General features: G+C 37.7%; 1 protein-coding gene and 1 long non-coding RNA gene across 2 annotated transcripts; one reads left to right on the top strand and one right to left on the bottom strand.

Moving 5' to 3' along the window:
- Positions 1-1,169: 1,169 nt before the first annotated feature.
- LOC111259215 (uncharacterized) lies at positions 1,170-5,579 on the top strand. The gene is made up of 2 exons (XR_002679502.2): positions 1,170-2,920; positions 3,706-5,579. It is a non-coding gene; the product is annotated as an uncharacterized LOC111259215 (long non-coding RNA).
- On the bottom strand, positions 5,190-9,649 carry LOC111259212 (ferric reductase 1). The gene is made up of 4 exons (XM_022831041.2): positions 9,573-9,649; positions 6,871-7,076; positions 6,277-6,413; positions 5,190-5,938 (listed from the first exon to the last, which is right to left on the bottom strand). Exons 2-4 carry the CDS (start codon positions 7,046-7,048, stop codon positions 5,786-5,788), a joined length of 468 nt encoding a protein of 155 aa, XP_022686776.1. The 5' UTR covers positions 7,049-7,076; positions 9,573-9,649; the 3' UTR covers positions 5,190-5,785.
- Between the last annotated feature and the right edge of the window lie 4,690 nt (positions 9,650-14,339).

The raw sequence follows: 14,339 nt of genomic DNA, 5'->3' as shown, positions 1-14,339 counted from the left end.
CTTCAGCGATGCGTTCGTGCTTCGAAAAAATATGGCTTCTACCCACAAGGATTGCATTCTCCTGATGGTGAGTAAGCAATTTTTCCATCGAAAGTAACAAGTATGTCGCCAGAAGAAATCCAAAACGACCTGCTGCGTGATTCTAGAAAAATTAAGTTGCACACGATACCGGTTCAGTTCATTGATTTTGTGGTTCACAAAAGGCATCAGTCTGACTTCTACGATAGGTAAGCTGTACCTGAGGTATTCATGAACAATTCGTGACATCTCAACTCATTCACATCCAGTGATTTTGCTGACTATATAATAGAGACAGACGGATCACTAGAAATGCGACAGTGATTAACTTTGAAGTCCGCCCTGTCTTTACGTTGTGGTGTTCTGGAACCTGCTTTTCATTCTTATCTGTAACGCCTATGGGGCAATCATTTCGGTTGCAGTTCGTCTTCGGTTGTAGTGTCGTTTAAACTACGCACTATCGTCCATTATGAGACCGTTCTGAAAGACCTGGCGTTTGTCTGATACCATGAGTAGCGGATGAACGAATACTTGTTACGGTAAACTGTACCAAAGTTTGCCCCAGTTTAAATGCCATGCTCAATATATATATATAACTACCTTTCTGATACCATTGCTTTATCTATAAGCATATTTCTCGTTAATACTATAATAAATCTAGTGTTGTCATTGTCTCTACACTAATTTTTAAAACAGCTAGAAACAATTTAACCTAGGAATATGACTTTTATCAAAAATTTCCATTTATTTTAAACGATCAAATCCCTAAATTTTTTTGTAAGAGCAGAAGATTCTCGATTCAAAAAACTCGAAATTAAAAAAAAAATACATGTGTTTTTCTGTGTAGAAATTTTTTTAGAATTGAATAGAAAGCTATTTTGAAAATATATCACTCCACTGGGTTATCCTAACTATTAGTCCTCTGTTCCCAACTGTTAAACATGTTTTGGGCTTTTGGGACATATGGAGACATCGCGTTTTTGGGACCTTGGCATACTATCAGCCCGAAGTATAATTTTTTTTTTCATATAACGTATTTTTAGCGTACTTTAACGAGTTTACATCTATCCATATCGTTTGACACACAATTATTATATTATTAGTAAAAATAATATTTGATTAATTAATAATACTGTTAAAGTATTATGAATGTTATTTGCAGATCGAAGATGGAATACTTTGAAAATGGCTAGTAATAAATCCCGAACTGAAAACCTAATCGCGGTGAATGAAAAAACGCTACTTTGAATATATATATTTAGATATAGTATTATAAATAACTCAAAAGAATTACTTAAGTGCTTCATCTTATATGTATGTTCCGTCTAAATTAGGACAAACTATTTTTTGGTACCAGCAGAACGCTTGTTCTCTCTAAGTTAAAACTTGCACTAATCTTGATTAAAAAACAGGGACTCGTTTTCATAATTCGAGCGAAGGCTGATTATTGCTTAATTTTTTCACGCAGAACGAATGCTACTGAAATCGACAATTTACGTTATTACCAGGTTCCAAGCAGGATTTCGGAAATCCTGAACTTTCCCACTGGCAAAAGTGGAAGAACCTTAATAAAATTTTCAATAGTATCAATAGGTTTTGTCTATGACAAAGGATGTATCTAGACTTGTGGTTTTATGAAATGTGAATATGAGGAGTATGAGTTGTGCTAAAAGGTATATATGGGAAGACACGCTACACTTGCAACATCACGTCTATGTAAAAGAATTTACTCAGCTGAAAGACCCTTTGCATGCTGAAATACCGTCTAAAATGCTTGTATCGTTGCTTGTTAAAGTTGCGGTGGTTTACATTGTAGACCGTGTTGCTTATCCAAAAACCACCGATTCCAACTTGACAGGGGTACAGACACATACCACACTATTGTTGTTTAATTTCTAAATAACAATAGTTCAAAATTTAGAGGCCTGTTCGTTAGTATAACGAATAACACAGATTTATGAAGAAATAACAATAGGCCTAACATTTGTCCAATCACTTCAGAACCTTAAAGTTCCGCAAAGTCTAGAGTCAAAACGAAAGATACATAGAAGCCCCTTCATACAGAACAGAAGAATGATACCTAAGCATGATACCGGCTTTAGTAGCCTTTCTATGATGTCAAATAGTTTCATTCAAAACTTTTACAGTCTTTATTATTACAATTATTATTAGAAAGGACCACATGTCTAGCATATAGGTAGGTGGTCAGAGGTCCAAACAGATGGCGCGATCATACATAAATTAGTCACGAATTGGTTCAGGTATTGGAAACACCATATTGACAATGAATTGACTGAACAACAACAAGCTAGAAACAAAAAATTGGTTAAAAATTGGCTCACTGTCATTTTACCACCTAGCGAGTGCATTTAAATATTGCCCGTTCAAAAGAACGAGACCATTACTAATTGTGGTGAAGGTCTATTGAAGCGACTATTGTAAGTACATTCCGAGAAAATACGTCAACAAGAAGATCACTGCCGAAAGCGCCCTCTCAGTTCGGGAACAGCGATAGCTACAAATCACAATTTACTGTATAAATATTTAGCGATTTTATCAGATCTAGTAGAACAAAACATACTAGAGCATTTCCGTACCATCTCGAATCTATTGGACTAACCAAGAAGCTTATCAATGTATTTGTAAATGACTGTTAAAAGCTGCGATAACGAAAAGTTAGCATAAGCAGGGAACGAGGATGTCTTACTTGAATACTAGGTGTAATTCAAGTTTAACTGGGAAAAATTGCCAGTAAACGATTCATTACACTGTTTACCAGAAACTACCTTCCAACGATTCCGGTGATGACTGCCGATGAAATCCTACTTTATATGCTTTATATGAAATAGCGCAAAACCTTGCTTATCTATTATAATTTAAGAACTGTTCCCGTTTTCCACAGGTTAGTATTTTTTTTTTGTCAACCTAGTCGGTATTTCGTAGACTCTCATACTTTTAGAAGTTATATTTCATAATAATAATAATAGTAGCTTTACGTATCAATATAGAAATACGTGCTGTCGTTTGTAAATTTTAAGAAATAGTCTTTTTAAAAAACTGAATAATTTATGTAGGCTTACGTTAATAGTGTATTAAAATATATATTTAAAAAAATATGCAATAGTTGCTTATAAATTAAACGCGAAATCAAGAAAATGGGCTTAAATTATTCTTATATATATGTATGTATTTAGCTAATGTACGTTTTCGGACATAATCACTATCTGTGGTTGGTATTTGATAGTTGACCATTACTCTTTCACTCTTAAAATATATTAAATTTATTGAAATATTCTACGTTGCATCGCCGTCGCAATGTATTACAATTCCGCTCAAAATAGTTGGTTGTCTTATATCTTTCGGCTATACGTCGCTAGGTGTTGGTTAGGTTTTGTTCGCTTGCCAATTGATGTCATAATTCAAAGCGATATGAACCTGAATTTCAGGTCACAAAACAGGTGAGAGCATTTTATTTCGACAGATTCATCCCACAATGTTTCAGGGGCTAATTACTGTTAACGTTCTCTTTGTCAATTCGATTCGAGTTAGCAATGCTTCAAAACAAATTATTCGTAAACAGAGAAAAAGACTAGTTCGCTTCTCAAGTCACCGAGGTTTGAAGAACATTAGTTGAAAACACAAACTTATGAATTCCTTCATTGGGATCTAACGTTGTTATAATTCCAGGCGTGCTAGGATTCAATGATCTGTCGTATTAGTAAGAAACCGTCTTATGTATTAGCCCCAAACCGAGGGTACGCCTGAACCTACAACCCTTCAAACGAAAACGATAACACCTCCTCTATCAATTAATGGTTCGAGTACGTAGCCGGCTGTGTGCCCTATTAATAACTCGGATGTCCGTGGATAAACTGTCGAAAGGATCCAGCTCCAGCACTTGATTATGCTGCTGCTAACAAAGCAGGCCCTCCGTGCTCAATAAAATCCTGAACTGCTAACCTCACTCCACTTCTTCTTTTAGATGGACGATAAGATAGATGCTTTCGATTAGACTGGTTCGAGTTCAATATCTGCCCGCCTGTCGATCGCGCATTCCCTCGAACATTTAAATAGTAGTGATATCGCTTGGCATGTCTTGTCTCATTCGATAGTGTACCTGCTAGTTGTTGTCTGATCGTTTTCAATCTTCGTTGCGAATATGCTATCTCAAACTCTATCTGCTTCCTCTTCTTCCTTAACTCTTGTGTCTCTCTACTATCACCCAAGTACCACTTAAAATAAGAAGCAAGATTACCAAAAGGGAGAAGGCGCATACGCCAAGGAAACAAGCTAAAAAATCAAAAGCAAAAAGTGACAAAAGCTAAGCCCAACTCTGTGGGGCTCAACATATAAATACATGGGTGTCGGGAAATTGCCGATAATAATACTGATCCGGGCAACTATGAGATGCCTACGAATTGCTTGGATGCTATACTGTGAATGATCTAAAAGTGCTACATGAGAATGCAAAACACTGGAGATATATAATATGGGGGTTTGAAAAAGCTCCGTCTACTGGAACACCTATACGGATACGCAGCTTCCATTAAATCAAGAACAATAGAAGCTCATAAAAGATACCTCACAAAACTTGTACACATTGAAGTTAAAAAACAAAATAGAAACTATTGTACAAAAGAAAACCGTTATGAAGAACATAAACATCTATCTCAACAAGGATCAACGTCGTCGATACTCTGCTACAACCTCGTGATGACCCAGTTCAACACATTGCTGACACTCACCCTACGGCCTTTATCAACTACAACCGAGGAAATCGTGATCTAGCAAATCAACTTAGAATTAGATCAAAACGAAACCATAGGACCAAACTCGTCATTGTATGGGGTTAGCCCAGCACAGGCAAATTCTATGGCGTTCGCAAATGCGCCACGGAGCTGGTTTAAAAAGATGAAATTTACGATAAAAGTAGGGGAGAGTGGTGGTACGATTACTCGAACTATAAGGCTGTCATCATTGACGACTTCTACGGTTGGATTAAATACGATGAATTGCTTGGAATCGCTGATAGATACCCATACAAGGTACCTATTAAAGGGTCATTCTAGCGGATATCGTACCTAGTAATATTCGTACATAGTAAATTAGTCTTCATATCCTCAATTGAAAACAAACATTGCAGTAATGCGTAAGTGAAAAATAAATCAGTCTCGCATTTTACGTTAGTGAACATTTATTCCAGAATGGTATTTCTTATTAGTGTAGAATCGTGTAGAGTCAGCTCTTAGATCGTTTGGCCTTATTAGATTGTCCAGCAAACTCCTTCGTATCACTCCGTCAAATGCCGTTATAACTCAAGCCCGTATGGCTTCTACTGGTTCCATCCAGAGCCAGAATACACAACACTTGTGTACACTTCTCCGTTGAAAACAACATTTCGCGATCTAAAACCACTTGGGTTTGGCTAGCAAAGTGCTAAACGTAATTATATAATCCTAAAAATTGACGCCAATTATTTTTGCTTTTATGCATCTAGCATAAACGGGTGATATGCAAAGCGTTCGCATTTGGTCAATTAGTAACCATTTTTTTTCAGCTCTCTAACAAAAGTGTCCTAGTTTTAGATCTATGTTGCATGTCCAGAAATCTTTTTTTTCGATTATTGTGACGTGCTTTTATGTAATGGAATGCAATTATTCTGCATGTAATATAGCAATCCCTGTAGGGTTCTACTAGATATCACCTTAAATTTTGTGAAGGACGTACAATCACGTGTTTTCCTTAGGTAGAGTGATTATGTCGGCAATTAAAGGATGGGACTTTTAATACCGACCCAGAATTCGTGGACGGTTTTTGCCACCGTAGCGCTAAAATATAGCAGATCATCAGAGCCAGCTGCAGGCGTGAAGGTGACCTTTACGGAATCCTTGACGCTATTGTCCGAGTGTGTCACTCCCGACTGTGAAGAGGACATATGCCAATTTTAGCAATTAGCTTTTAACCGATTTTTACCATGAACATTGACAGCAACTTTTTTTTACTGATCACGAATATCAAAGAATGCTTTTAGGCGAAAAGGGATTTACAACTTCAATATGAATTCAGCCTATCCTACTAATGCAATCCAGCCAAAATACAATGGTCATCATCCGCGTACGAAATAGTATCTTATCGCAAGCAACCAAACTTCTCACAGTGTGATATAGTGCATACAGCCTCCAAAGGGGCGTACTCAACTTTTCATTTGATGTCTATACAAATACGTATAGTATTGCGATATTTCCATTTTGTACTTACTGCTGCTCCAACATCCTTGCAGTCGACAGTTTTTACATTAGGTGCACTTGAGGAGAAAGTGCCCGGTACAATCGAATCGTCACCGACTTTGCGGGCCGTTATTAGAAAACCCTTGAATTCTGCGCCGGAGATGGTAACTGGAATCAGGAGAAATATTATATGTTCCGAACTATGTTACATCTAAGGTGATATACGAAACAATGAAGTATGCAATATGTTAGAATTAAGTACTGGGTTCACGGAATGATTATCCATTTTAATCTAATGTGTGACCCCCGCAGTAAAGCATTTGTCGCATTGAAATACAAGAGAGACTAAACTCGCGTTATTAGCTGTAGTAATGACTTAATACATACGTTCCTCTGTCCCTAGTTCTGGGCTCCGTCGAAACTGGATCTATTTAGTATTATCAACTGTCTATTTCATATATTCCTTGTTCCTTTTTAGGTTCGTCGATTTATTGATTAAAACCATTATCTTCGGGAAAAGATATCAAGTACGAAAGAGGTTGGCGAGCGTTAAAGGAATATGATAATGGTTTTACGCAAATGCCTTCAGGTGCATGTAACCCTATGGATATGAAGACGTGTCTACCTGCATAATTGGCACCCTCTTTTTGAACATCCACTTTATAAGGGTTTGTGGAAAGAGGCTGAGGGTCAACCTTGTGCTTCGGGACGCCACTCAAGCAAACGCTTCCAGGGGCTCCATCCTTGAACGCCAATACGGACCCAACGAATGCCACACACACCACAGTGATCCTAGCCTGCATTTTAAGCTATACAAGGGTTATCGCACATCTGAAAGAACGGCACATTATAACTTCATTAATTAAAGTTTCTTTTATAATGTGCATGCTTTCATCTGTGCTTGCAAAGTGTCAAACGGCTTATAGACATAATTGTCACACTTACTTTTTCTTATATGTCTTACCAGAAATAGAGGAGAATGAACAACAGTCATGGCCACGATACCACCTTAATACTTTCAAAACATTATTAATCGCTATTGATAAAATACGGTTAACTACCAGACATGGAACAGAATATTAAATCAAAGTAGTGCCTACTCGACTGTAAGTTAACCAGTATGTTAAGTGGCAGGAGAAACATATACAAATACAGAGATGAAGTTGTAGCCGAAAACTCTTTAATGCTGTTGACATTTGCTTCTGTGTGAGCAAATAAACTTACCACGATCTCCCTATAAAACAAAACCAGCAAGACTAGTGTCAAGCAACGGATATCTCACAATGTGTTTTTCAAAATACAAATACATAGTACATTTATTTATTATTTTAACGCAGAGGAGTTTGAATTTGACAAATTCTATATAGAAGCAAGAACTATAAGATCTATTAAAAAAAACGCCTGTTTTTTTCCATTTAAGCCATTTTTTTCGAAATTTCACATTGCTAGTGTACATATTTCGCTATAGACCGTCTTTTCTATCGCACACTCAACGAGATTTACTTAGAGAAGAGCTATTTTTATGACTGTGTGTTGTTGATCGTGCTTGTACAGGAAAAATAAAAAAGTTCACTATCTGCCAGTAAACTACGCTATTGAACGGTGCAAAAGAATGTTCCTAAACCCTTACGAGACACTTACTTAAAGATGTGGATTATTGGGTCTTTAAAATTATATATATATATATATATATATATATAGACATTTCTAGTTTTTAAATCGAACAATAGAGCTACAGCTAAATCGGTAAAGCTAAATGGAGCATCTAACGCAAAAACGTTCCTGAAAAATGTCATCTCTGTTTGAATATGAATATATAGGATCTATATAATAGATAGTCAATGGTGCGTAAATTGTATTTTTAATACAGTAAGGTAAGAGGCAGAATAAGACTTTCTGCCACATATGCAAGAGGTGGTGCAGTTAAAATTGTACACACGCACACGTACACATCCATCGATGTATACGTATGGTGTATCTGTAGGCTTGTGTGCAATTTTTGGCCTTGAATGAGGGGCAGCACGCGCAATCAGAATTATGACGTGATATAGAAATGGTGATCGTTGAATCAGTATGCGAAACACAGAAGTATAAACGACAACCATTCGATAGCGAAGTCATAAGTGGTAGTCTCTCGTGAAGATTCTATGAGCACAGCTACACAAGTCATTCTCGTCAGAAGCGACTCCACACTTATTTGCCCCTATGCGACTTGAAGAAAAAATGTTGCAACCTGTTATACGCGTTTGTGTTTATCGGCTGTCCTTGATCTTGCTTTACGCAACAGGAAATTCAAGTTAGCTGGTGGCGAAGCAAAGACGCAGGACAACAACTACATAAGTTATTCGATTCGTGTAGTATGACAAAGACCAGAAACATAATCCAACAGAATCTGAGCTAGCAGAACGAGGCAATATCCTTCTTGCTACCATATGTTCATATTTTTATTTGAAAGCTCAAGGAAAGCTCTTATTGCCGTTGTTGTCAGGTGGAAGAAAGGCCTGAAATGCCGCTCCATATAATTGGTACATAATTTCGCAGCCAATTTCAATACACACACACACTACAAAAACCATGCCTTGATTTATCATTATTGAATCTGATCTGCTACATTTTTCCAGTGTTAATGAAAACCAGTACGTATTTGCTATACGCATTTCTCACATTGACGCAAACAGTGATTGATGAAAAAAAATCTAAACCTGAGACGGCTATATTTGATGACCAGATTATTACTAACTGGCTTCAAGAGCTTCTCCCGCCTGGCTGAAATCTTCCCCATCCACTATAAGCCAAGATCATTCTGCCAAATTTCATAAGAGCGAACTAAATCTATTCGTTAACCAGATCTGCATTGCGCGTCTATTTGAACTATGTGGGTATTCGGCGCGGCTGCGTAACAATTGAACTTTCGGCAATGGTCAGCTGAAACTGCTCAGAGATAACACTCGCCTAGCTCAATGGTAAATCATAAATAAACGCCTATGAACCATAATACAAAACGATAATACATTGCGTCTAAGACCTTGTCCACTACCAATTATAACGCATTGAATCTTTGCTGAAAACTTCGACCACATATGAAGAGCATTTAATTATCTAAGATGATTAAACTGTTCTACAAGTACACGGCCATACGTGCTGTGGCAGTTTCAGAGCAGGCACCTATTATTTTCGTTTTGACGCTTCACTGTTTTCTGTTGGCTTTTGCTACGTTTCGCTGGCTACCATTACATTGTCTGTCTGAGCCTAATACCGACTTGTCATAATGAGTATAGGCGCATAAGTACGTAAACGGGCTATTGAAATAAGCAGAATTCCACTTACCACTGATAGTGCATGAAGATTGGCGCTTGGCAGCAAACATGTGCGCTTTATAGAAGACTGTATTGAATGAGGGCGTATGGTGGTCGGAGAGAGGGGCATCTGACTACTCGCCACTGTTTACAGAAATGATAACGAAAAGTTTGAGAAGGGCTGTTACTTATGAAGTGTATACGTATACCATGCATGCCTTTAAAACAATTCTGAAACAGACCTATTCAGATATGATCTTGAAGTGTGTTTGAAAATAGTTAATTATTATTAACCTCTCGAAGTTACAAGTTTTTCTCGCTATTAGGCATTCCATCAGATGGCTATACGTGGAATTGAATCTAAATTACAACCTGTACCTAACACTAGTAAACAAGTAGTTTTCCTTTCACTGTTACCCACATAGACACATTACTTGTCGTCATCGCTGATAATTTCACGTAGAAAGCAGTCATTGTGACTAGAGATACAATGAGTGCTTGTGTTACAAATAACGGGGGCTTCAGGCTCCTAATTTTTGAACAAGCCCCGTAGATTTAAGCCACATGTCAGTTGTGAAGTAGCTATTTGACTACGGTATCTAATATCGACTAATCGTCCCACTCCAAAACCGTCTTCAGCCGGTCCTTATTGACGCCAAGTAACTGACCGGGACAGAGGCGCGTCTTCGAGTGCTAAGATCCTATGAACTTAGCAAATAGTTTTTCAGGCACTCAAATTCACATAACTTGGCGCAAATATCACGTGCTGCTTCGACAGCCGTTTGAGGTCTGCAAGAGACAAAATAGAGTAGGCTTCTTCTGCTTCGAGAGCCTAAATTCGACATAAAAGTGGCTTTACTGCGTAGTGAAATAGCAACCAAGTTATAGGGGTAAGGCAGCGCTTTCATGAAGTTACGTGAAAAGTAAACAGCAAGAGAGACAAACATTCAAACCATATAGCAGATCATCTACATCTTAACTTAATAAGAGATATAAGGCCTGGCAAAATTCCCTTACTAGTTATTTCTCGAAAGAATTTAAAAAGACCGCCATTTCATGGGCCTTGTTTCGTTGCTAGCAAATCTCAAACCTTTAGGAATATGGGACCTTTTAAATATGCCCGGGCCTCTTTGCGAAGTGAACTCTACTTTTTAGAAAATTCGTCGCTTTTTGTGTAGGTCATAAATGTCATGTAACGAATAGTAGCTAGCCAAAGTTGTTTCTCCTCTTCCGAGAACCAATAACTATTACGGCTCGGTCGAATAGTTTTCGCTAAGCGATCCTTAGCATCGTTTGCTTTTTTGATGAATTCATATTGATAATAGTATGCGAGCATAGTTCGGCAAGTGCGCACAAGTCAGTGATGTCAACTCGTGCCAAAATGATAGAGTTATAACAAAGGTAGTTCAGCATTCAGTGATGAAAAAATGTTCATTAAATCCACTAAGCTAATCTCTGTTATATATTATGCGTGATATATTGTTTATAACAATATATACATAGTGTTATTAATTATTACTAAACAATATATATTATTATTATTATTATTATGTGTGAATAGCGAGTGGTTGGGTCTTCCATCATTCTTGCACTAGGTTGATGCCATCACTACATAGTATAAAATAGTTATATATGAACTATTACAGCAATAGATGACATGTATAGTGGGCACTTTTTCATAAGTGCTGATCCTGAGCTCATATATATAGAAGCACGAGAAAGGCCTAACAAATACGGCAGGCATGAGTCTACCGGTGAGATTCAAGGAGAGGATCACTGTACATCATTCACGTAGCGACAGGCCCTTTTTACGTGCTTGAATGGCATGAGCAACATATAAAACAGCATGTACGGTGTGCTTTCGCTATTATTTAGCTTAGGCCACGTTGCCTCCGGTTATCCGGACACCAGGGCATCCAGGGCGTGTAATATTTAGCTGCCCTTCGTTTGCTGCAGCAATACATTGCTGAAGTTTGTAACGGACGATGTCACGTTCGATCGTGAAGATGGTCGCTTTAGATAGCCTCAACTACGGTACTAGATTGGTGCTTCAGTGCATCTTTCTGAATTGCAGACAGTATCATAAACGCTAGCGGCGGCAGTAGCGCGCTTTTATATGTACATAGACATACAGCAGTAGCGATAGAAGGGGTAGCGGTATTCGATCGCTTTGCTCAACAGATCTATTTAAAGACTCCTTAAAAACGATATTATAAAACAACTACGTTTTGATTATAGGGAAACTACTTATTATTATAGTAATTCAAGTAAGTATCGTATGAACAACACGGAGCGGAGCAGTTATGATTAAATGCGTGTGGCTTTCAATTTTACATAGCGCCAATATCAATTAACGAACCCCTTTGGGGAACTCTACACAGAAGAGAAGTCCCCGTATTTTTGCTTTATCTTCTTTCAATAAAAAGCCAAATTACGTTGCCCCTTTTTACCGAAGGTTCTTTCCCAACACGCTTTTAGAGAACTGAAGCTTCGACGTCTAGCCTGTGTTTTCTAGAACGGATAATAATTACGATCCTTGTAAGCACCTAAATACGCGTGTATCAGTGTTTACGTTTACGTCTGTGCGTACTACATAAATAAATGCCTAATAAGTTTAACTGTTATAGTAAATATATTATAGGGAACGAAATAGGTACCATTGGTAGCATCAGCAATCGTACCAATGGACAGGACACGGAATGTTAAAGAAATACGTGACAAAAATTTATTGTATATCATAGTAGTTCCTTGCCAAAACTCTGCGAAACAGGCCAAAAAAATTGTGATGATATTGAACAACCTAACCTAATATTCCCAACAATAATACTCAATAAGTCTCTAAAATAATCAGACCATTAATTCAATGTTTTTTTTTTAAATTACTTTGATTTGACCGGATTTGTGAATCATCTTTTCATTCGCAGTTTTACGATTCGTAAGGAAATTCAAATCTGTTTCCTTAAATTAGCTTATTGCTTCCAAGCAGATCTACTTTGAAGCAATGTTTATTAAGGCGGACCAACGGTTCTGCGAATGGGAGCAGACTTTTTCGTCATTGTGCGTGTTATTATTATCTACGTTTGTAACTATAATACGAACCCACACTTTGTATTCAACTTGAATTTATTTTATCAAACTAATTGTCAAGATCCATTTTTATATTGACAGTATAAGTAAGATCTTTTCTGCAAGATTTTATTAAACGATGTAAATTATAAAGGTGAACGTAACGTATTACATTCCATAATGGTAAAATAATGAAATTGTGATCCTCGTAAGCCTATTTACTTCTTTAGCCTTGATTACTACCTCTATTTTATGACGTCGTTAGGTAGAGAGATTAGTTAAATGTAGATCTTCGATAGAGAATTTGTTTGGAAGGTTATATCGATGAGGACGGCATGCTGCATGATCCTGGTACTGTATTATTGAGAGATGAAACGCCGGAATGCACGCTTTTTTTATGGCAGCGGGGCCTAATAATGCCACGGTAGCTTTTACCCAAAGAATTGAAGGTCCTTTTCCTAACGCGCCACTCGGTGAGCTCTACAAGGGAGTAATTTTAAACATTACCTTCGTAAATACATGACCTACAAGCATCTGTTAATTGCAGAGCATATTCTGTAACACTCGATTAATATTATTCCGTATATGCCAATTGTAATATAATTATAATAAACTAATGTGGCAATCGAAATTATCTCCGTTGGCAGAAAACATTACATTTGGCGGTAGTTCTTTTTCTTACCTGCCGTCGCAGATGCCATGGCAAAAATAAAAGGAAATTTCAGCTTCGCAGTTCAAGATTTGGCAGTAGACGGCAGCTTTGTGGCAAGCCTTCTTGACTTGGCATAGTATGGGGTCGACGTTTGTAGAAGGCAGGAATAGGTTCTAAGAGCCTTCACATTAGTAAATAGTTTTCATATCCTACACACTAGCTGCTACTGTATAACGGCTACGCTGAATTACATAATTAGGCTACTGCAGTGGACGTGACGGGTGCGTCTGTGAGTTTCGTTGCGTAAACTCTCGATTATTTACACGCTGATGCAAGTTGACCGGAGAACACATTCTACCGGATACGCTCTAACGAAGCCTTAGCCAGTTTTAATGAGTAACTCACGCTTTAAGCCAGTGGGAATTCTTGCTCACACCAAACGTGACTCTGCTCATACGATAGCTAGTGCTAGCAATCCGTTACGCTATTATTACGTTACGCTACGTTATTTGCTTTTTCACGTGAGATCGATTAGGAGACCAATTTTGTAATACTTGACAGAGGCGATTTAGTACACTGCGTGCCCTCCCGAAAATGAAAAGCCCACAGAACTTAACTGAAACAACCCGATTATCCAATTATATCGATGAACTATACTTGTTATCACTGTCCAGCAGTGGCAAAAACTAGTAACATCGTGGGGTGGTGTATTTACGTTTTTCTCGTTTTTCGGCTAATGAGAGCCTTAAAAAAAGCAAAATGGCTCGACAGCTTAAAACAGGTTGCCGCGATTTGTGCAAAGGGTAAATTTAAACGCAGCATATGTAAGCCAAATCATTGGATTCAATAATTTAGCACAATTTGATGTAGCGAGTCGCCGAACTGTATTTATTAGCGAAGGACTGTCACCGATCTCCTTTTATAGCAGTTTTTAGCGCATTAGAGATTTGAATGCGTCAAACGTAAGCTAGTTATCGCCGAAGCTAAGTTCAATCATTACCTTAATTATTGCCACAAGGTCATCGTAGTTTCCTTAAGAATTTGGCACACGACCCAATGCCTCTTTGTCTGTTTACATCG

The sequence above is a fragment of the Varroa jacobsoni genome, unplaced genomic scaffold (assembly GCF_002532875.2).
Source record: "Varroa jacobsoni isolate VJ856 unplaced genomic scaffold, vjacob_1.0 scaffold_306, whole genome shotgun sequence".
In the NCBI taxonomy this organism is placed as follows: Eukaryota; Metazoa; Arthropoda; class Arachnida; order Mesostigmata; family Varroidae; genus Varroa; species Varroa jacobsoni.
Note: the sequence above shows the minus strand (reverse complement) of the source record. Positions and strands in the feature narration are given on the sequence as shown.

Bases quoted from the DNA above. Each gene is read 5' to 3' on its own strand.
- LOC111259212 (XM_022831041.2), bottom strand. From the start codon at position 7,048: ATGCAGGCTAGGATCACTGTGGTGTGTGTGGCATTCGTTGGGTCCGTA. The intron at 6,414-6,870 runs GTAGACACGTCT...TCCTGATTCCAG, and splicing joins AGAGGGTGCCAATTATGCAG to TTACCATCTCCGGCGCAGAA. The intron at 5,939-6,276 runs GTAAGTACAAAA...TCCTCTTCACAG, and splicing joins GCAAGGATGTTGGAGCAGCA to TCGGGAGTGACACACTCGGA.